Raw genomic sequence first — 20,400 nt, 5'->3', positions numbered from 1 at the left:
ATCTATTTGGCCATTTGCAGACAACATCTAAGCCAATTTAATAACTGTTGATGAGGTAGAAAAAAATCATGGGCTAAATAACAATCTACATAAAACATCGTAAACATTTATTATTGTTTTTTATTATAAAATAACTTACATTTTGATATTTGTTTAATTATAATAGTTATTTTGTACAGTTATAAAATACTAATATATTTTTGTTTGAAAACAATTGTGAATTTAATTTTATTTAATAAAAATTAGAAATAGCTGTTGGCCTTTCATTTTTATTTTGACAAATCAGGAATAACAGTTATTCAATTATTTTTATAATAAAAATAAAAAAAAATCAAATCAAAATTCAAACGGATAAGTACCTTTCATCTGGAGAATCATGTCCATATTTCCATATGTCCATTATTCTCTGTTTGAAAATTCGATCTTGTTATCTGACTTATTTGGCCATTTGCAGACAACATCTAATGCCAATTTAATAGCACCCAAAGTCACCAACTGGGTTAATAAACCAATTACGATTTTAATTCGTTACCCACCGAGTTGGGGAGAAAATTCTCAGCAACAGTAGCATAAAGAAAGCTTCGATCGGGAAATGATTAAATCCGAAATATTACGCATTAATTTTCGGTAGCGATACAAGAATTACCCAGCAAAGCTGCCAGAGGAAAAGCTCGACGATGTGGCCTCCAAAACGCGGAGGCAGCTGTGGCGATAATGGAAGTTGGGGCTACGGCTGCCCAGAGATCATGGACATGGGCCCTGTATGCCCTCCCCTAAGCCGTGATTAATGGGCTGGCCGAGTGTTGAACATCAAAGGCAGGGAAAACAGTAATTTACAACGACGCGACTCGAGATGAAATTTAATTTAATTTTTTTTGTTAATTGTTGCTGGATGCTGGATGCTGGATGTTGGTTCGGATCTGGGGCGGCAGGTCCCAGATCGAGATCTACCTGCCGATGATCGGTGATGAACCAATAAACCCAGGCGTTGCCTGCCACATAAGCAGCGCAAAACCTCAAAATATTTACTCGACTGCAAGGCGGACTAACCCAAAAGTGGGATTTGCGAGTTTGCGAGTTTGCGAATCAAAAAGTCCAGTTCCAGGAGTTGGCCAAAAGGTTGCGAAAGGATTTGTAGCGTCGTTGTAGCTGGCTGTCCCGTTCGCACTCTGCCTTTCCCACTGCCAGGATTAGGTTTCATTTCGGAAATAATCCTTTGCTGCCAGGAAGAATGTAGTAAACGGCGCACAGCCCTTCGATGAGGGCCAGGTCAACTCGTTTTTGGCTCGTTTACGACGGAGTCATAAACTTTTATTTGCTGTCATTCTTCGTCCTCGTGCGCGGTGCTCATCGCTCAGCCAGGACTCGAACCCCTTTCCGCGCAGGATAAAGGGTCCTTTTGCAGGCAAGAGTTAAGCCAAGAGAGTAGGAAAGGCTTAGCTTTCAGTCAGTCAGCCAGTCAGTCAGTGAGTCAAAATCAGGTAGAGGTCCTATGTCGGGTTAGGTAGAGTCCTGTCTTCTCAGTTCCGAGCTGCAGCCGATAATCCCTGCTAATGAGGTGTCCTGCCGAAGAGTATCGAGATATTCGAGGTGGATGAAAGTCCCGAAGTCAAGGATAATAGGGGAATAAAGGGGATTACACAAAATGTAACGAAACAATCCAATTGAATGAAGCAATTATACTCGCAAAATAGACAATCCCTTAATTGAAAGAGTATTGCTCAATAAAAGCACTACCAACACATTGATATAGCTTAGTCTTTTGTCTAACATTAAATATAAAATATGCTTTAACACTTATAGAATAATATTGCCTATACAATTTTATGATGTCTATAAAATAATGGTAATAATATTGCCCATAGAATTTTATGGTAAAATATAAAATAATGGTGATCTAGTTTTATAGACTCCTTTGATTACATTTTATTTAATGTTATGCCACAAAGATCAATTTACTCTTGTCTATGCTTCATAAGTCTTTTTAGATTATAGAACGTTAATAAAAAGAAAGATCTTTAATTAATTTTTAAAAGACCTCTTCACAACAATAGTAATATTTAAAAATAGAGAGGGTTCTAAAATATGCCACCATTACAATGCTTAAAAGAGATTCGCTTAACATTAAGTAAAATTAGTTATTAAATTGCAATACAATTTTGTTGACCAATGAGTTCACTTTCAAGGATCTTCCTAGCTCTACGAGCAGATTGAGATATTATGATTGTCCTATCTGCAACCCTCTGCGATTCATTTATCAGCAGAGACACTGGCCCACCACGACCCATCCAAACAGTTGCCAGCCGTATTGGCAAACATTTCGGTTTGGTCTGTCGGTCCAACTACTCGTACTGTGATCCCTGTCATCGCCGCTGTAGAAGGAGATCGAACAGCGTATCCTGTGTGTCCTCGACCTCGAGCTATCCCACTGACTTGCAACGGAGTGGGAGTCGAGCGCATGCTGTTAGCGCACAAATTGATTTGTCAAATCGGGGCGCACAAGGACATTGCCATCATTAACGATGATTGCCTAGGACCCGGACCCTAGGACTCTAGGACTCCGTATCCTGGTGAAGGTCGTTGCGCAGTCGGTGCCAACGACTTGGACTTTGGGCATTGTCAACACTTTGTGCATACCACCAACTGTTTCTGTTATTCTGTCGCCGTCTCTCTCGTTCACCGGCTAGCCGTCTCTTTCGCAGGCGAAATAACATACATAGTTGGAGTTGTATGTCCCACTCGCTCTTTGATCTTTCGAAGTCACTCGTAATCGATTCGGAATGCCTGGCGGGATCTCTTGCTCCTGCTCCTTCTCCTTCTGCTTTTCCTTTGAGAACTTGTCAGCTTCCTTTTGGCATCTGCGCCCAGCAAGTGTCTTCTGTCCAAGTCGGCTGCTGAGCGGTTCCATTTGCACGCGGAGTGCCAAAGTTAACGTGGCCGGAACGGTTACGCTACTTTCCATTTCCACCAATTAAGCGAAGCTGCCAGCCGGATTGGCCGGCTAATTTAAGTTGTATTGGGATTGGGATTTGTAAAAGAAGCTCGGCTGGGGGGTTAGCAAGGTGCGGCATTGTGAGGAAAGGTTGCGAAAATAATACCTTATGTTTGAATAAGTTGACCTTGAGAATTTTGGTTGTAAGCTGACTTACAACCGGTGTTTAAAACTTGTTCAAAATTACGATATTAAGTCGGAAAATTATAATAATATTATTATTAGCGATAAAGTTTATCAGATAATACTTGAATCTAACCTCTAATTAATAGTTCCAGAAAAAAAAGAAACAAGTCTTTAAAAATAACAAATCGTATGATAAAAAGTTATAAGGCATACAAAAATAACCATAACAATAAGTGTCAACATAATCTAGAAAGTAATAAAATCTTTTCAAAAATTTCCACGGAAAACATGGATATAATTGGAATAGGTCTGTATATATTTAATTCGATAACACAAATTACTTAATAGAGTCGACAGACATTGTATTAAAAGCTGTAAATGAAAATTTAAGTAAGTAATCAATTTATTTATCTTTTATCACATCTTACCACAGCTAAAGTTCAGCTTTGCACTCAATTTTTGTTGTTCACAAGTGCCTTAGTGTTAACTTAATGTGTGGTACTTTCATTTTATATAGTAGATACTGAAATGGCTTTTAATTACTCCCCATTTGGAAAAGATACCATCTGTAAGCTCGAACCGAGCTTGTTACATTTACCTTCCGCCCGCGACAGGTGCCTTTACCACCTCATGGACATACACAATAGCTCAAAGCCAATTTCAGGTACAATACAGGCAGTCTAAGCCATCCAATTGAGCATTTGGCCAAATGGTAATACGCTTGCCTCCATGCCGACATTATTATTAATGATAAACACAAGTCGCCCTTTCGCGGCGGCGGTGAAAACAATGGATAACTCTACTTTATACACTGAGCAGAAGCAATGCTGTTTTTCCAAAAAAAAAATTTGAAAATTACCTAATATAAAAATTACATTTTTTTTAACTAATTTATGATCAGGATTTAATATATATATATATATATCATGTTTGGTACCTCAGCTAATTTTTTTGTATCAAACCAGTGTTTGTAATTCTAAAAATGTAATGAAAAAATATTACAAAAGAACAAAAACCGTATTTTCTAATATGTAATTAATTCGATGAATTTTGTTCAAACAGAATTTTTCTTGTGAACCCAAAAAAGCTGCAAAGAGGCACAAATTGAGAGATTTTAATACTTAAAAATACTTACAAACCATTGTTGCATTATAAGATTAAAAATTGAATAAAATACAAATTCAAAATATTGAAATATCTTAAAATTTAAAAAAGAAAAAAAGCTAAAATCAGTAATAATAATTTTTGTTTTGTTCCGTGTTCCAGGGCTCGTAGTTCGATTTCAATGTAGGAAAAGCGCGCTGTTCTTATCGCCAGGTTTTTCGGGGGGGAACTCGCATATTAATGGTTCATTACGGTGACCCGCTGGCCCGACCCGATCTCGACCTGGCCTGGACATGGGCTCAGCCTTGGGTGCAGGGCCCAGCTTCAAAAAGTAGCTCCTTGTGGACTCGGTTCGCTTGGGGTTTCTATGGCTTTGTTTTGTGCCGCGATTGCTGGCCGGGTACTGGGCCTTCTGGGCCACTGACGCCTGGCGTGACGGTTTTAATTTTATTTTATTATTATGTATATGGTGGCGCAGGGTGCTTGCAGCCCCCCAACTCGCCTATTCCCCCCTGCCCCCTAAACCTGGGCATTTTATCATGAACTTGTTTTTATGACCGGGTCTTGGCGGGCTCCCTCGTAATTAGTTGTGGTGCTCCTGCGGCAGCGCCACCTACCGGCCGTGGCGGGAGTAACGAACGACATTGCCCGACATATGCAGTCCCCAAAGCTAATGAAGCAACAGCCCAAGACCCCCTCTCAAAAGTCCCTTCATATCCCCGCCCCCTTGGACTTACAGGCTTCACGGACGCGTGCAAATTCCATTGAAAAAGGAGTTAAACTCCGCTTTTTATTCCTCGACTGCTTGGCTCTATCTGCATTGGCCCAGCAATTTACGTGGTTTGTACTTTGTTTCTTGGCTTCTTTTGTATTATTTTGCAGTTCCGCTGAGTTTCCTATAGTCGAGGCTCCACACACACACCACACACACCACACACCACACACACACACACACACATTGTGGTAAACTGAAGTTAGCGCGGCAGCCACTAATTTTGTATGCGGAAATTGGAGTTTGGCATGTGCCCATGAGGACTTCGAGTTGGGTTACTTTGATACTTTCAGGGAGGTGGCTAAGTAAATTATATTTAAAGACCGAATTTTTGATAGTTTACAAAACAAAAAAATGTATTTAATATCTTAAGCATTTCATATATTTTTTAATAAATGAATTTACTGAAAAATAAAACTTGTATGTTTGATCACGATCAATAGCCGAATCTATATACATGTCAAAATTACCAAGGTCCATCGAGGTATGAAGAAAGGATTGCTTCTTTATAATAGTAAAGCATAAGAAATAGGCTTAGTTCCATTCAACAGTTTATTATTATAAAGTCTAAAATGAAACCCTTGATGTTCTTCGAATAATGGATTCTTAAATTAAAGAGCGTAGAAAATATACACAAAATGTGAAGCAGTCAGCTCAGAAAACCGCGGAACGGCAACGCCGTAGTCCTGTCTTTTGCTCCTCCACCGTGTCCACTCCGAATCCTGGCCATAGTGTATCCGGCGGCTTGTTCCATCGCACAAAGTAGGTTTTGTGGACGGCAGCCAGCGGCAGCTTGGATTTTCCTCGGGGATGATCCAGACGCCGGCGAAAGGGCCAGAGAAACCAGTGGAGTGGTCCCCTACTAATGGGATTCACCGCCAACTTTCCAGGAACCACCGATTGGATCGCCTCCAATTGCAGGGTGGGATGCGGTTGCTCCACTATTGCTGGAACTGGCTGCACAGCCTGACTTGGCATACCAGTTAGTCTGGTACTGGACTCGAAGACCTCAATCTCCTCCTGGTCACGCGATGACCAAGGCTGCAGGCAGCTGGATTTTGCCGGAGAGGATTCCTCTTCGGGTTCCTCATGAATAGGGGAAACTCGGCTGGCACGATTGCATTTGAAGCACCGCGGAATCTTCGACTTTGAGGGTGGAGGAGAAGGATCAGGTGGCGGCATCTTTACCAGGATGAAGTGGTCATTCAGCAGGCAGACATCCGACACCTTTTCGTACTTGGGTTCCTCGCCGAAGAAGGCATCTAAATCAACGTTCTGCTGGTAGATGCGGTAATCCGGCCCAAAAGCATTCGACTGCTTCCGCTGCTCTTCCACCGGACTCGGCATGAGGCATTTTCCGATGGGCCGAACAGGTTGAGTTAGCCTCCAGACCAAGGGTGAACCACTGCCTTGGGGCCGGCTCATAAGGCTGCGGCGCGACGAGAGGATCCTAGCTAAGATTAGTCCATGCAGGCGATGGTTCATAAACATCCTGACAGAGTTTCAGATAGAAATTAGACCTGTCAATGGTTGAAGTGGAATAATCTAGTTGAATAAGACACGACAATAAAACAAAGGAGTGTGAGATGGCTAAAAACTGTAGCATACTTTCAGGCTTGAAATAATTTTAAACATACCCTTGCTTTTCGTTTTGTTTAGTTTGTTTATTTTAGCTTTAAGTGCCTAAAATTGCAAATTCAAAACTAATTATCTATATGTACTTTACAGTAACTGCATACAAATTAAAAAATAATAGTAATAATAATAAATAATAGTCTTGTTAAATTCTGTATATTATAATATTCAAACTCTTATAAAATATTTGAAATTGTAATTAGAATTTAAACACATATTTTATATTGATTTATCCATTCCCAAAAATATTGTATCGAAAAGCAAGTAGCAAAAATAAGCTTTTTGAGAAGTCCTTTAAAAAATAGTATAACTTTGCTTAACAATTTTAGATCTGTAGCATAGGCTTAAATAAGGCCAAGATTAGATAGAATGGGTTTTGGATACAAGCTACATGAAATTGTCTAACATTTTTCTTGTCGGACAGACACATTATCCTTCGCTTGACTTTTGACACTGCACTTGGCCGAGAATAGGAAAAAGGAAGGAAGAGGCAGACAGGCGTGGAGAGTCCTTCGCTGGCTTGTTTCTCGGCTCTGCTACCAATGCCAATAGCAACAACTGGCCGTATTTTATGCCCCACGAAAACAAAAGTTATATTTATTATTTTGACAGGTAAACAAATCACGAGCTCACAGGCACAAACTGAGGGGAAAACAAGACAATGCAGGCAAGGAGACACTCACATTTTACCGCTCCCCTTTCGCGGTCTTCTTCTTGCTTCCGGTTTCCGCTTTCCGCACTCGATTGGGCGTTGTTTGCCGCTTGGCTCAACAACGGCAACTAAAGCCGCCTTTCAGGCCGCCGTCGACTGCAGCACAGCCACATGCGTGGCAAATTAAATACCCTAAACAATTGGCAGGCTCTATCGAATCTCCAGGCAATTCGCTTTGCTGCAGTTAAAATATAATAATAATTTTTTCAAGAGGTGTCAGGATTGTGGTAGGTAATGCAAGTATATCGCAAAACTATATTTTATCACGTTTTGTGAAAACATTGTAAAGCATACTACACAGCTTGTGTTAAAGAATACGATTTGAACAAATCAAAATTTTAAATTTAAATTGTCTAAGTGTCTTAATATACAAGAGGTTGGCCAAAATTACCTATTTGTTTAATTTAATTATCAAAATAAATAAATATTTATTGTTTAGCTATTAGCTAGACTTAGTTAGTTAGTTATGAAAGCATATTGGAATACAAGTTGTAAAAAAATATATTTTCATGCTCTAGTAGAGTATTTTTGGTTCGATTTCCGTCAAATCATAAACTTTCACTTTTTGTGTTTTGCATGTTAATGGAAGGACGAACAGACGGATTGATGGTTGACAATAGGCAAAACATACCAAGTGCAACGTTTTTAAATATTCTAATAAATAACATGTTAATTTAATAGAACATGTTGTACATAACAATAACTTCTATCCAATGTCAAGGCTAAATGAGGTTTCAGTTTGTTTTAGGTTGTTTGGTCAAGTTTAGTATTTGGGTGGCTGTGCAATAAAAGTTTATTATTATTGACAGTATGGCATTTTTAGTATTTTATTTTTGCATTATATTATTCCTAATTTGCATATTTTCACGTAATTTCTCTTATGTATAGCTCAAGTTACGATTGTACTCATGGCACATTAGTGGCTATTTTCACAATGATGGCATCAGATATACTTATATACCTGGTCAATTCCATAATTTTTCCACCCTTCTAGGCTTGCCCGATTTCAAATTTATTCCTAAACTTATTCAGGTGCCTGACATGTCATATTGATTGTTAATGCACGCCACATCGATAAGTCAAATGAAAGCAGAAAAGCCGAAAATGTGGTAGAATAGAAGGGCAGGAAGGGTGGAAAGGAACTATTAAGACTAAACATTAAGCAACTAGCTGGCTGGCGACAAATAACCCCACCCATTAATCACTGAGCGTGGGCGGGGGAAGTACATAATAATCAGAAATTTGTTGTTTACTTTGATTTGTGGTCAGTCCGAGGAATATTCGAGTGACAGGCCGGGCGTTAAAGTTGCGTTTGTTTTCGGTTCTGACTGAGGAGCTTTCGTTTATTCTTAAACATTTTTACATTGTTGTTAAACCAACAAGTTGTAAAATACATTTATTTGCTCTGCTATAGCGTGTGTCTGTGGTTGAACTACCGATATGATTTTGTTGTATGGCTTAAGTTGTTGCACTCAGAATTGACACCAATTATGTGAACGGGTCGTCGATCGCATAAAATTGAACGGCAAATGCGAGGAGAGCCCTTCGATGACCTTCCCCCAAGCAGATAACAAAACAAGAAAAAGAGATCTAATTAATTGTCCAGACTAAAGGTTACCCATTACTTAAGAATTTATAAAAAATATATTGCATGCCTTAAGACGCAGTGCATCTTTTGTAACCTTTATGTACTGTTTATACTATTCTATAAAAAGAAAAATATGTTGGCATACGTTATGTATGAATGATTTTTATAAAAACTTTTTGGGCAAAATCTAAATCTTAATAATAATCTACCATATTAAACGAGCACGAATATACAATTTTTCCCAACAAGTAATGGGTATTAAAACAAAAGGGGAATGAAGGAAAATAAAATGCAAAGTAAAAGTGAAATTCGATACACAAACATACAAGCATACATACATATATGAACTCTGATTATTAGCTCAGCCAAGGACAAAATTGGATACGTGCATTATCCAGATGACGCTGCGTCGCTTTCTTTCTCTTGTTTATGATTACTGAACTTGAACTTGGAGTCGAACTTAAGCTTACTCATCTCAAAAACAGCAACAGCAAGGTATGAAAACGGTAAATCATGCTTAGCCAACTTGGTGTAAGCCAAGTTTTAACTTCCCAGTCTTTTGTTTTCGTCTGGACACCATTGAAGGTCAGCTGCGGTTTTTGTGTTTGTTTTTTCTCTAAAAAGACGAAACAAAGTGACAATCATTTGTCTGTTTTGCGGTGGCCTCCAAGGATCGCGATCCGGCTCTCTTCCGATCCGTCGCTCTCTTAAGCTCTCTCTTGGGGCTAAGCCCTCTCTTGTGGCTTCCATTCGGTCGACTTAAGTTTAGGCTTCGTTGCTTGGAAACGCCTGCAACTGGAATCATTTGGCGGCGAACAACGAGACTTATCGGTCGTTTCAGTCTCGACTTGGGTTCGGATATTCTTCACACCCAACGATCCATTGGGAATATTGTGTAATTAATGCTTGCATCGCGGATTACTATCAATTCAAATAAGTGTTAAGTGTGTATTTTGTGTGACTGAATTGAAATTGCTGCAAACAGATAAAACCACATTTAAAGTCCGACAATAGAAAAAACTATATTTTTTATAATCCAGGATATTACATGGCAAACAAATTAACTATTTCTCTTTTAAACAAATTGAAACACCTGACTGCTGAAAACAATGGAAATATATAGATATATACATATACATAATGAATTCATAATTCCTATCATAACAATTACTAAAATTAACTCATTAAACTAACCAAGTAAACTCAAGGGTAAAAACATAGTTTGACCACCCATGCTCTAACTATTTATTGATTAATCTTAATTATTATTATTAAGGGGTATCACAAAAAATTCCTTTAAAATCATATACATATACTAACTTTTAAGAAAATGTTATTCTAGATTATAACAGCTCTTTTCTCTTTCAGGAAAAGTAAAGTTAGTAAATACATTAATTATCGCGTTATCTAATAAACTATCCTAAGTTACATTTCATTACGTTCAACTAGTTTAGTAATGCTAGTAATAAATCTTAGTAAACATTAATTAGTTACCTTAGTGATTAGGCAACTTAAAAGGCGGGAAAAGTTTAATAGATACCCTCGTTGCATTTTATGGTTATAGCTTTCGGGTTGTTGCAACAAACATTTGGCTTCCCCATTGCAGCAGGCCATGTCTGCCACTTGCCAAGAAAATAAAAGAGCCAACCGCTTAGACTGGAAAAAATGAAGAGAACTTGCAACAAGAGCAAAAGAGAATTTTCCACATTTTGACAACACAAGGGCGTATGCATTAGTTTTTTTAGCTTAATTTAATTTTAGGTTTGCACCATTTAGTACAAATTTGTTTTATTTACTTGATAGAACTCTTTAATATTTTATAATATTTAAAAAAAACCCTGTGTATTAATTATTACATTTATTAATGAATCTAGTAATGGTGATAGTAACCATATCATCCATTTATATATAATAGAAAGGTTAATAATTAATCGTTTGTGAAAACTTCTTTATAGATAATTAATTTTGGGAATGGAAACAATTGATTCTTTTTGTACTGTTACATTGGTAACATTATTTTTTAAGGACTTTAAACTTACATTTTTGGGGACACTAACACTCATAATACCCCCTTTTAACGCCCATGCAAACCAATGTCTTTGTGTGCGTGTGTCTCTTATTTTCTGTGTGCCACATTGGAGTGCACGTAATTTTCCATTTAGTGGCAACGGAATCGAAAACGAAAGTGGAAATGTTGCACTGCCGTTGGCCGCTCCATCTCCTCGCTCACCCACGCCGCTCGCTCTTGGCCAGCCGGTTGTAAAATCGGGAAAAAATCAAAATAAAAATAATAATAAAAAAACCGACTCCTCGCCAAGCTCAAAAGCCAAAAGTTGTGAATAGGAAACCGGCAAATACGGAAGAGAGTCGAGTCAGTCAAACTACCCGTGACTCAAAATCATTATTTTTCATTACAGACACTAAATCGCAGTCGGTTCTGCTTGATTTCGCTGTCAAAGGGCGCCGGAGTTCAAAATCCAGGGAAAACACATAACCGACAACACTCTGACGCCATGATAGAGCGGGAAATTATCCAGTAAATATTAATTCTTATCGCTTTATATATAAGTCAGAGATGAAGTGCAGCTTCACCAGTTAATACAGTATAATAACTCTTTGTTTATTTCCTTGTTTGCGGTATACCTTTCTTAAGTTGAGTTTTATAAAACTTTAAAAACTTTCAGATGTTTAAAAACAATTTACATGACTGTGTTTAACAAATTATCTAAATTGTTTACAACCGTCAAAATAAATGATATAAAGTAAGTAGGTATAAAATGAATTGTATTAATTTGAGATCTAAATCATGTTTTAGATCATTTTGAATTTTTGTTTCCCAAATTAATCATAGTAATTGCCTTAAATAGAATAAATTTAATGGTAAACTTCAAGCGCAAGTTTCCAACAATGGGAGCTTTTACTGTACTTAGCTTAAACCCTTGAGCATCCGAAAAGAGGCCAAGACCCAGTGTCAATACTCGAGGCAGTCTCCATTACACAGCAGTCTCCATTATCTTATGTTGTACTATATTATGGAGACTTGGCAAAGTCCACCGAACCGATCGCCTTCTGTCTGACCGCTTGAACATTGCACATGCGCATACAAATAGATAAATTAAATCATTTCGGGGTTTGCCGGACCTCAACTTTTGTTCAAATATTTGCTAACTCGGAGTGGGCTGTAAACGCGACTAGTGGTTGGGAAATTCGCATCGATATGTGCACTATATTTGTTCTTTATTTCAGCACGACCCCAGCTTCAAAGCGCATGTTTGTTGTGCTCCAAGATGTCCTACAATTCTTGGTGCTCTTTGTGCGCATCCTTCTGGAGTTGTTTGTCACCACGGTGCAGGCTTTTCTGCCCAAACAGCAAAAGGATGTCAGCGGGGAAATAATCCTGGTAAAGGAAATGCGTTTGATATAGTTAGAACAGATCAGACTTATTTATTTATTAAGTTTACGAAGTTTAAACATTGGTTTTTAACGGCTCCTTAAAGATAACCGGAACTGGACACGGAATCGGTCGGGAATTGGCTCTTCACTACGCTTCTTTGGGCAGCACTGTGGTTTGTGTGGACATCGATGAGAAAAACAACCTGCAGACAGTCGAGAAGGCTAAGCGCCTCAATCTAGGCGAAGTGCACAGCTACAGGTATAAGTTCGACAATAAGTGTCCACAAAATATTCAAGTTTTATTTAACTTCCAGCTGCGATGTTTCCAAGCGCGATGAGGTTATGGCACTGGCGGATCGGGTTAAGGCCGAAATTGGACACGTTTCGGTGCTGGTGAATAATGTCGGAATAATGCCCACCCACCCGATCCTGCAGCAATCGGACGAGGAAATCAAGCGGGTGTTCGACGTTAATGTGTTCTCGCAGTTCTGGACCATCCAGGCCTTTCTGTCCCACATGCAGGAGAAGAATCGCGGCCACATTATCTGCCTATCATCGATTGCGGGGCTGGTGGGGATCTCCAACTTAGTTCCCTATTGCGCGACGAAATTTGCAGTTCGTGGCCTAATGGAGTCACTGCATGCAGAGTTGCGAGAGGGACCTTACAGGGATCTGGTGAGTTCATTAAATTACTACCTAGTTTTATTAAAATCACTGCTGCCCATTGCAGATAAGGACCACCACCATCTTCCCCTACATGACCAACACAGGCCTGTGCAAGCATCCGAAAGTGAAGTTCCCCTCGATCCTGGGCCTGCTCGATCCCAAGCATGTGGCCAGACGGATCGTAGAGGCCCACCGCTCCGACCTCATGGAGGTCACCATTCCGAGCTGCCTGCTGCACATCAACAACTGGACGCGACTCCTGCCGGATCATTGTGGCCTGATGCTAAAGGACTTTATTGACAGTGGCGTGGAGTCGGATTTAATTTAGGTTACCGTCGATAGCATAGATCATAGATCGAGGAGTTACAATATGTTGCAGTACAATAAACTTACTTTTGGAGTATGATTTTAAATGAAACAACTTCCACCGTTTTAAATTTAAAGGGGGTGGAAATAGCCACAAGCACGTTCGGAGGAGAATGTGCCGCATCGTTCTGGCGATATCTTTAAAGAAATTTTATATTTAAAGAATTTTAATTAATTTGAAACTTTATTAAAATCGACACTTCACTCGTTAACTGCAATACCAAAAAATGTAATGCATTATCAAAAAAAAAAATATTTAAATGTTGCGCCATTATTTCGTGGTGATTGGCGATACCTGTTGCATGAAGTCGATAATTTGAATGCCGATAACACCAGTGCTTAATGAATACCGTGAACTGAAATGTAGTTGTATAAAATGGAATATTTTAATGTATTTGTTTAAACATAACAAAGAAACGGTAATCAGAAGTCTCATGAACAGTTTAAAAATGTTTTTTGTTAGCTAAATATTAATTTAATTCAGGTGAACTGCTGAAAACAGCTTTTTTCCAGCTAGAAACGGGCAGCACTGTCGACAATACAGTAAATCAGCTGTGTAATGAAAACAAAAGACAATGGCTTGCGAAGTAAAACACTGCGGAGAAATCCGTGATTTTAGGAAAGTTCAGGAATACTTTGGACTCGGACACGGTGAGATGATTTGAACGTAATCGCAGGATAACCATAATCTACCTGTTTCGAGCAGATGACAACTGGTTGAATGCGGTGAACCATGCCATATCGCCTACAGGCGAACTGATTGCCCTCGCCCAGGGCGAAAAGTTGGCCTTTTTGTCCACCTGCTGGAGCAGCCATGGGAGTGCCAACACCTACGCCCTCGGCTGGTGCGGCGAACTGGAGGATCGCAACCAAATCGTGACCAGTCTTACCTGCCTGCCGATGACCCACAGTCGTGGCACCGATGGAGCCATCGAATGGACCTGCGTGGCAGTGGGTCTGGTCTCGGGCATGGTCATCTTCTACACGGACTCCGGCCTGAAGCTCTTCTCTCAATGGTTAGTACGGGGACAAACCCTTAGACACTAACTAATCGACTATGTTTTTTTCAGCTGCCAGGAAGATCCGGTCATCGGAATCAAGCTGGAGTCCCCGCCCCGACATTCCGAAGCGGATTCCCTGCTCTACATCGTTTATCCACGCTGCCTGTGCTTCATCAAGGGCCAGGACATCCTGCCCACGCTGACCAACTGCCGGCACAATGTGCAGCGAAGTGCCCTGGAGCGAAGTACGTATCCCACGGCGGATGTGGTGCCATTCCAGAAGTACAAGTTCAAGCATGAGCGTGAGGGCGTGATCAACGATGCCGCCATATCCAGCAGCCAACGACCGCCCACATACGACTACATTGTCCAGCAGAGCATCGGCCTGGGCTACTTCGCCAAGGTGCACGCCACGCCGCCGAGGAGCGCACAGGTTCTGACCGCCGGAGCGGAGCCATATTTGGGCTTCTTCCAGGCGGAGGAGGGATACAAAACTATATCGCTGGGCGAGGTGGCCAAGGATGTGATCGGAATAGCGTACAAAAACCTGCTGGGAGGGATTTTTCGACGCGCTCCAGAGCCACTGCCGTCGCCCGAGGAGTCCCCACTGCCGGTGCCCACAAAAGAGGCACCGATGAGGATTCGCTGTCGCCTGTACGACGGAAAGCGGGATGGCCTGACCTTGGCTGTGGCTCCCAGTGGACGCCTGGCTGTCGTCACTGATAATCTGGACCGAGTGATGCTGGTGGACACACAGCAGGCCATCATCCTGCGCGTGTGGAAGGGCTATCGGGATGCCCAGTGCGCCTTTGTTCCGGTTAAAGAGCGCTCTGTGCGCGGCATCAAGACGCACAAGAGAAAGGCTTTGTTCCTGGTCATCTACGCTCCCCGAATGGGCTGCCTGGATATCTGGGCACTGCAAAACGGACCCAAGGTGGCCGCCTTTAATGTTTCGAAAAGCGGGCAACTGGTGTACAACAATCACAGTGCTCTAGGCGCCGTAAGTAGTGGTTCAGCGGGTGCCGGCAAAAAGGCTTTTGCTATCAATCACTGCCTTTTCCTGGATCCCAGCGATGGCAGCCTAAAGGAGGTGCACATTCCCTTTCACTATGCCCTCAGTGAAACCAGTTCGCAGACATCTCGGGACATCCATATGCTGAGGCGTCTAAGAAACCAGTTGAGAGGCTTGAATCATGGAGATGCCAAGGATACTATGCTGGGCGAGATAGGGGAACTGGCAAGTGAACTACTGACACTAGAGGTGCGTCAACAGTGCCTGGAGATGGTGCTCAAGAGCAAGAAGCTGCAACCACGCGTGTTTCAGTGCATCATTAATGCCTTTATTGAGAAACCTCTACCCAACCCGGCAATTTGCGAGGAATTTGTCAATCAAATCGAGAACTATAAACGCTTGACCGATCTCTACTTGGCCCTGAGTCTGGCCAATCAGCGGGCCGACAACGAGCCACCCGTGGAGCACCTGGAGCTCTCCGATGCAGATCTTGTGACGATTAACAAGTTGGTTTTGCTCCTGGACGATGGCACTGAGAAGGAAAAATCGGCCACCACCCGCGAGGTGAGCTTCAAGCTGCAGGAGGAGCACAAGACCGAGGAGTTTGTGGATTACCTGAGCATCTTCAACATTGAGAGTCCGGATGGCATCAGTCTGCTGCCGGAGAAGTCCGACAAGTTTGGCGCCGTTAGCATCGATCTCTTCAGTCAGTTTTTTGCCCAAGGTCTGTGCTTTGGCCAATTCAAACAGTGGATCCATCAGGCCTGTCTGCCGAGCAGGGATCTGCTAAAGCTGGTCACTTGGTTTTGGCTGGAAAAGCCTTTTAAGTACAACAACTGGTAAGGATTACGTTGTGACACTCTATTTTATCGCTTGCCTTACCATTTTCTCTAATTAAAGTGATGAAGTGGTGGACGACATGTCTAGGATTGCTGCCATGGTGCAGACCGTTTGCGATCTGGCTGGTGAACATATCCACGACTATGCCTATAATGCCATCTCGCCGTGGTGGCAAGAGGTACGCGAACTGCTCCTGGAGAGCAAACAGTTTTCCGGTCTGCTAGTGGCCATTGTCTGCAAAACGGTGGCCAGCAATTTGTGGCGCAGCAGAAAGGAGGTGAGTCGACTGAATTTTAATCCGATTTAGTTGTCAGTTATGAACTTGTATCAGGGTTCCTGTGACGAAGCCTCGCAAAACGAGGAGGAGGAGCGCTGGGAACGCATCTCACACGACGAGGCCCAGTGGGGATTGCTCACCGGCAAGCTGGAAGATGTGGCTGTGCTGGGAGCCATACTGGGGTAAGTTCAGATATGTTCCCCTTTCGCTCAAGAGATTAGCCCAAATTGGTGCTTTTTTAACAAAAAAAAAAACAAAACAAAAATGTATATATAACATATTAAATACAGTTTAGTAATTTTGTATTGATTTTGTTTATTTGTAACCAATTGTAGTATTAAAACCAAAAATGTCAATTAATTAAGCACTATTAACACCAAAACTAGTCGTTAATCGAAGGGCTTATAATAATATCACAAAATTGATAACAATCAAAAGGTTTGATTAATTTTTAGATAATCCTAATTCAAAAAAAAGTATAATTGTAAAGTTACAAGTGGGCTATCCATAGTTTTAATTTCTTCACATCTCCCTTTCCAGGAAGCCACTCACCTGCAGGAATCCTGTCGGTCCGGAGATGTCCTACGAACCACCCGACTGCAGCCTGAAAAGCATTGTGAGCAGCGGAAAGGGCATCGTCACAGAACTAACGGCCAAGTGGCTGATCAGTGCGCAACTGCATCCCAGTAAAATATTGGAGATTTCGGCACCCGAATCCTTGGACGACGAAAGTAAAATGAAGCCGAAGGGAGGCCCAAAAGAGGAGCAGACCGACGAGGGGGCAGAACTAGAAGAGGACCAGGAAGAGGACCTGGAAATGGCCAAGGAAGTTCAGGAATCCAACAACGAACCGATTCTCGAGCGATTGGCTCTGCTACGCGCTCACTTTCCCTTCAGTTTGGAATCGGGCGTGCTGCTGAGTCTCATGTCCTGGCAGTACATGGTGCAGTGGAGCAAGCAGCTCTCATCGCTGGACCACCTGAGGGCAGCCTTGCTCTGTTTGACCCAATTCCGGACCACCGACTGGGCCCTGAAGCATGGCATCTGCTGCATGCTTTGGAATGCCACCTTGAAGTATCCACTGCAGGCGGCGGCCAAGCTGATACAGAAAGTGGGCCGCCTGCCGGTGGACAAGATGTGCCAGCAAGATCTGGATATGTCGGCGGGCAAGGTGCCGGAGTTTCTGGAACTCAGCCTGGAGTTCCTTCAGCACTTCACCACATCGATGGAGCACGACAAGCGGGAGCTGCACTTCGAACAGTCGCTCAGTGAGGGAGCCCTTCCCCTGCAATTCCTTGCCCTCCAGCAGCACCATGCCATGCCGCAGTTGCTCCGCCTGCAGACGGAACTGTGCAGTGTGCTCCACTTCGTATCCTTCTTTCAGTTGCGCGTTCCCAAGCCGCTGACCACGCTCTTTGACTCGATGAGCAACAAGGCTCTGCTGGCGGACATCAACAAGGAGCTACCCTACGTTCTGCCCGCTCCAGATCTCGTCCTGCAACAGCAGCGCACCGACTTCCTATGTCGACTTGTGGCCGCCACCATGGACCTGATCAGAGAGGATCTGCAGCAGTTGTACATCCTCGATCACGTCTTTTACATGGCCAAGATCTGCGCTCTGGCTGACAGCTGGGAGCTCGACAAACTTCCCATCCTAAGAAAACAGGTAAAAATATTGAGTTTTTAAAAAACCTTGTAAAAATAATAGTGTAGGGTTTACTGAAATATTTCAAGTTAAGTTTACAAAAATGTCATTTTAATATGATTATTATACATTGCTTTTGCCACCAAATAGGTAAAATAACTACGAATAGTAAAATGACTAAAACTTAGTAGTATTTCTAAGATAACTAATGCAATATAATACTGACATAATTTGGTCAAATGGTCTCGAAAAATATTATGACTCCTCTGTTTTTAAAATATTACACATTAAATTCCATAATTAACATTTTTAGATCCATAAAGATGGAGAGGTTCTTTACCTTTTAAGCATAATAAGTTTTGATAAAAAATGATTCACATCTAGTTACCCACATCTAGTAATCCATGACAATTATTTTGTGGCCATTTGGAGAAGCCATTTGGTTCGAAGGTTCAGTTTGTTAGTTAGTTCGTTAGAGAGCACAACACAGGAAACACATCGGAATAAAAAAAATATTAAATATATTTTTTTCCCTCCTCCAGGTGGTGGAGCTGTACGCTTTCGGCTATGATGCGGAGGCCCAGATGCTGCTCCACGACATCAGTGAGGACGAGGAGCTGGGCCGACTGCTGCTCGAGATAGCCGGCCGGCGGCTCAATCTCTACGCGGAGAGCTCGCAGTCGACGTTCCTCAAGATTGCCTCCGTAGGGCACCAGTTGCTGGCCTACCTAGACAACCTGGTAAGTGCTGCCGGCGTATACCATCCGCAGTACTGATACCTACGTCCACTTCTCGCCCCGCCCCGCCCTCGCAGAAGGAGCCGATGACGGAGCAGAGCATCCAGATTGCGGCCACCAAGCCGGACGAGATCGATGTGGCCGCCCTGGACAGGCTGCTGTCGCACGCCTACAAGTGCCTCTGCCGGCGCGAATCCAAGCAGTTGCCCATCATAGCCCAGATGTACAACGCCGTGCGCATCCTGCAGAACTGAGGAGGAGGAGGATGACATGGAAACACTTTCGTTGTTCAATGTTTATAGCCAGCAAATCATTGCCGCATTACCACATTTCAATGTCCTACGGAAAGACATTCACTTAACCATTAGCAAGAACTTATAGGTACGACATGAAACAGAGTTGATCGATTTATTATTTTAGCAAGAACCAAACACATTTGATTGATCGTTAATTAGCAAGAACTTAGGAAACGAAATGATGATACCCATTAGCAAGAACTTAGAGCACGAAATGATGATACCCATTAGCAGGAACTTGGGAAACAAGATAATATACATTGATCTGAAGCACATTAATTGATTGTTAATGAGCTTAATAACGACTGGAGCTGTCCTCTTATGTTTGATTGAATATTATATTTTTTAAAATGATTCAGCAGCTTTTTTAAACTATTTGTTTTTTGGAAGCATAATAGGAAACAAAGAATTTAATGAAAAGAATCGACGATCTATTGTTAAGCCGGATCTCCGCGTGCCTTGGCAATTCTAGTCTTTGGCTTTCCCTCCAAGTTCGATTGGAGCTCTGCCTGCACTCTTCCAATCGCCTCCGGCGTGGGCAATCTCTCCGGCATTCCGGTGTCGTACACCTTGAGATGGGTGTACACGGCAATGTAGCTCTGGCTGGTGTCCAGTTCGATGGGTTGACTCTGGCCTGTCCGGCCGGGCAGAGCGAAATGCTTGCCCAGAATCGGCTCCTTTAGGGATCTGGCCAGTAGCTTGTTCAATCCATTACCTTCCATTTCCCACTCGTTGGGACTAAGTCTTGAATTCATTGGGAATTGATTGTAGATTTTGAAGTCTTTTGGTGTAATGCCTAGATATATTTTTCCCAGCAAAGGACACGATGTCCCGAGTTGCACTAGGTTAGTGGTACTGATTTCGACTAATCGGAAAACAACTTTCCCTCCTTCATGGCAACAAGTAGCTCAATTTGGAATTCCTTTCCCGCCCTTCCACCCACTGTGCCTTGTGCTCCATTATGAGTTATTTATTATTCGTAGGAAAAAAAGTTGATTTGCTGGTTTGTTCAATTTGGGAACTCGGCTGGGACACGCAAGGCCAAGAAGCAACTAACTTGTTTCGTGGGTGGAGTTTACCATGTTGATAAACATGTAGGATAATGTGGAACGTCGTTAGAGACAGTTTCATGTGGTTCCTTAATGGTCTGAGCATTGCTTTTATGAGTTTACAGTGAACTCTCTATTTTACTAGCAAAAGTATTGAAAACTTTTTATACAGGTGCATCTTAAAAGAAA

At 41.9% G+C, this 20,400-nt stretch overlaps 4 protein-coding genes across 6 annotated transcripts; 2 read left to right on the top strand and 2 right to left on the bottom strand.

The window, feature by feature from the left end:
- Positions 1-5,534: 5,534 nt before the first annotated feature.
- Positions 5,535-7,397, bottom strand: LOC108138054. The gene is made up of 2 exons (XM_017260030.1): positions 7,313-7,397; positions 5,535-6,514 (listed from the first exon to the last, which is right to left on the bottom strand). Exon 2 carries the CDS (start codon positions 6,483-6,485, stop codon positions 5,649-5,651), a length of 837 nt encoding a protein of 278 aa, XP_017115519.1. The 5' UTR covers positions 6,486-6,514; positions 7,313-7,397; the 3' UTR covers positions 5,535-5,648.
- Positions 7,398-9,744: 2,347 nt separating this feature from the next.
- Positions 9,745-13,401, top strand: LOC108138327 (epidermal retinol dehydrogenase 2). 2 transcript variants are annotated; one of them, XM_017260490.2, is made up of 6 exons: positions 9,745-9,824; positions 11,347-11,465; positions 12,176-12,329; positions 12,427-12,581; positions 12,637-12,997; positions 13,053-13,401. In XM_017260490.2, the coding sequence occupies exons 2-6, from the start codon at positions 11,443-11,445 to the stop codon at positions 13,314-13,316; spliced, it is 957 nt and encodes a 318-aa protein (XP_017115979.1). In that variant the 5' UTR covers positions 9,745-9,824; positions 11,347-11,442; the 3' UTR covers positions 13,317-13,401. The 2 variants fall into 2 exon arrangements, with proteins under 2 accessions (XP_017115979.1, XP_017115978.1); XM_017260489.2 differs by having other exon boundaries at positions 9,745-9,873.
- Positions 13,402-13,899: 498 nt separating this feature from the next.
- Positions 13,900-19,516, top strand: LOC108138198 (rab3 GTPase-activating protein regulatory subunit). 2 transcript variants are annotated; one of them, XR_001774093.2, is made up of 9 exons: positions 13,900-14,005; positions 14,061-14,370; positions 14,425-16,206; positions 16,268-16,484; positions 16,539-16,666; positions 17,025-18,150; positions 18,672-18,869; positions 18,944-19,247; positions 19,322-19,516. XR_001774093.2 is itself a non-coding variant. In XM_017260316.2 (8 exons), exons 1-8 carry the CDS (start codon positions 13,930-13,932, stop codon positions 19,118-19,120), a joined length of 4,014 nt encoding a protein of 1,337 aa, XP_017115805.1. In that variant the 5' UTR covers positions 13,900-13,929; the 3' UTR covers positions 19,121-19,516. The 2 variants fall into 2 exon arrangements, 1 of the variants encoding a protein (XP_017115805.1); XM_017260316.2 differs by having other exon boundaries at positions 18,944-19,516.
- Positions 19,261-20,318, bottom strand: LOC108138201 (WD repeat-containing protein on Y chromosome). Its single transcript, XM_017260319.2, has one exon. The coding sequence runs from the start codon at positions 19,915-19,917 to the stop codon at positions 19,600-19,602; it is 318 nt and encodes a 105-aa protein (XP_017115808.1). The 5' UTR covers positions 19,918-20,318; the 3' UTR covers positions 19,261-19,599.
- Between the last annotated feature and the right edge of the window lie 82 nt (positions 20,319-20,400).

Source organism: Drosophila elegans, unplaced genomic scaffold (genome assembly GCF_018152505.1).
Source record: "Drosophila elegans isolate 14027-0461.03 unplaced genomic scaffold, ASM1815250v1 contig_814, whole genome shotgun sequence".
Taxonomy (NCBI): Eukaryota; Metazoa; Arthropoda; class Insecta; order Diptera; family Drosophilidae; genus Drosophila; species Drosophila elegans.
Note: the sequence above shows the minus strand (reverse complement) of the source record. Positions and strands in the feature narration are given on the sequence as shown.

Coding starts and splice junctions, on each gene's coding strand:
- LOC108138054 (XM_017260030.1), bottom strand. CDS start 6,485: ATGTTTATGAACCATCGCCTGCATGGACTAATCTTAGCTAGGATCCTC.
- LOC108138327 (XM_017260490.2), top strand. CDS start 11,443: ATGATAGAGCGGGAAATTATCCA. Junction 11,466..12,175: donor ATAGAGCGGGAAATTATCCA/GTAAATATTAAT, acceptor TCTTTATTTCAG/CACGACCCCAGCTTCAAAGC. Junction 12,582..12,636: donor GGCGAAGTGCACAGCTACAG/GTATAAGTTCGA, acceptor TTTAACTTCCAG/CTGCGATGTTTCCAAGCGCG.
- LOC108138198 (XM_017260316.2), top strand. CDS start 13,930: ATGGCTTGCGAAGTAAAACACTGCGGAGAAATCCGTGATTTTAGGAAA. Junction 16,485..16,538: donor TGTGGCGCAGCAGAAAGGAG/GTGAGTCGACTG, acceptor AACTTGTATCAG/GGTTCCTGTGACGAAGCCTC. Junction 18,870..18,943: donor TGGCCTACCTAGACAACCTG/GTAAGTGCTGCC, acceptor CCGCCCTCGCAG/AAGGAGCCGATGACGGAGCA.
- LOC108138201 (XM_017260319.2), bottom strand. CDS start 19,917: ATGAATTCAAGACTTAGTCCCAACGAGTGGGAAATGGAAGGTAATGGA.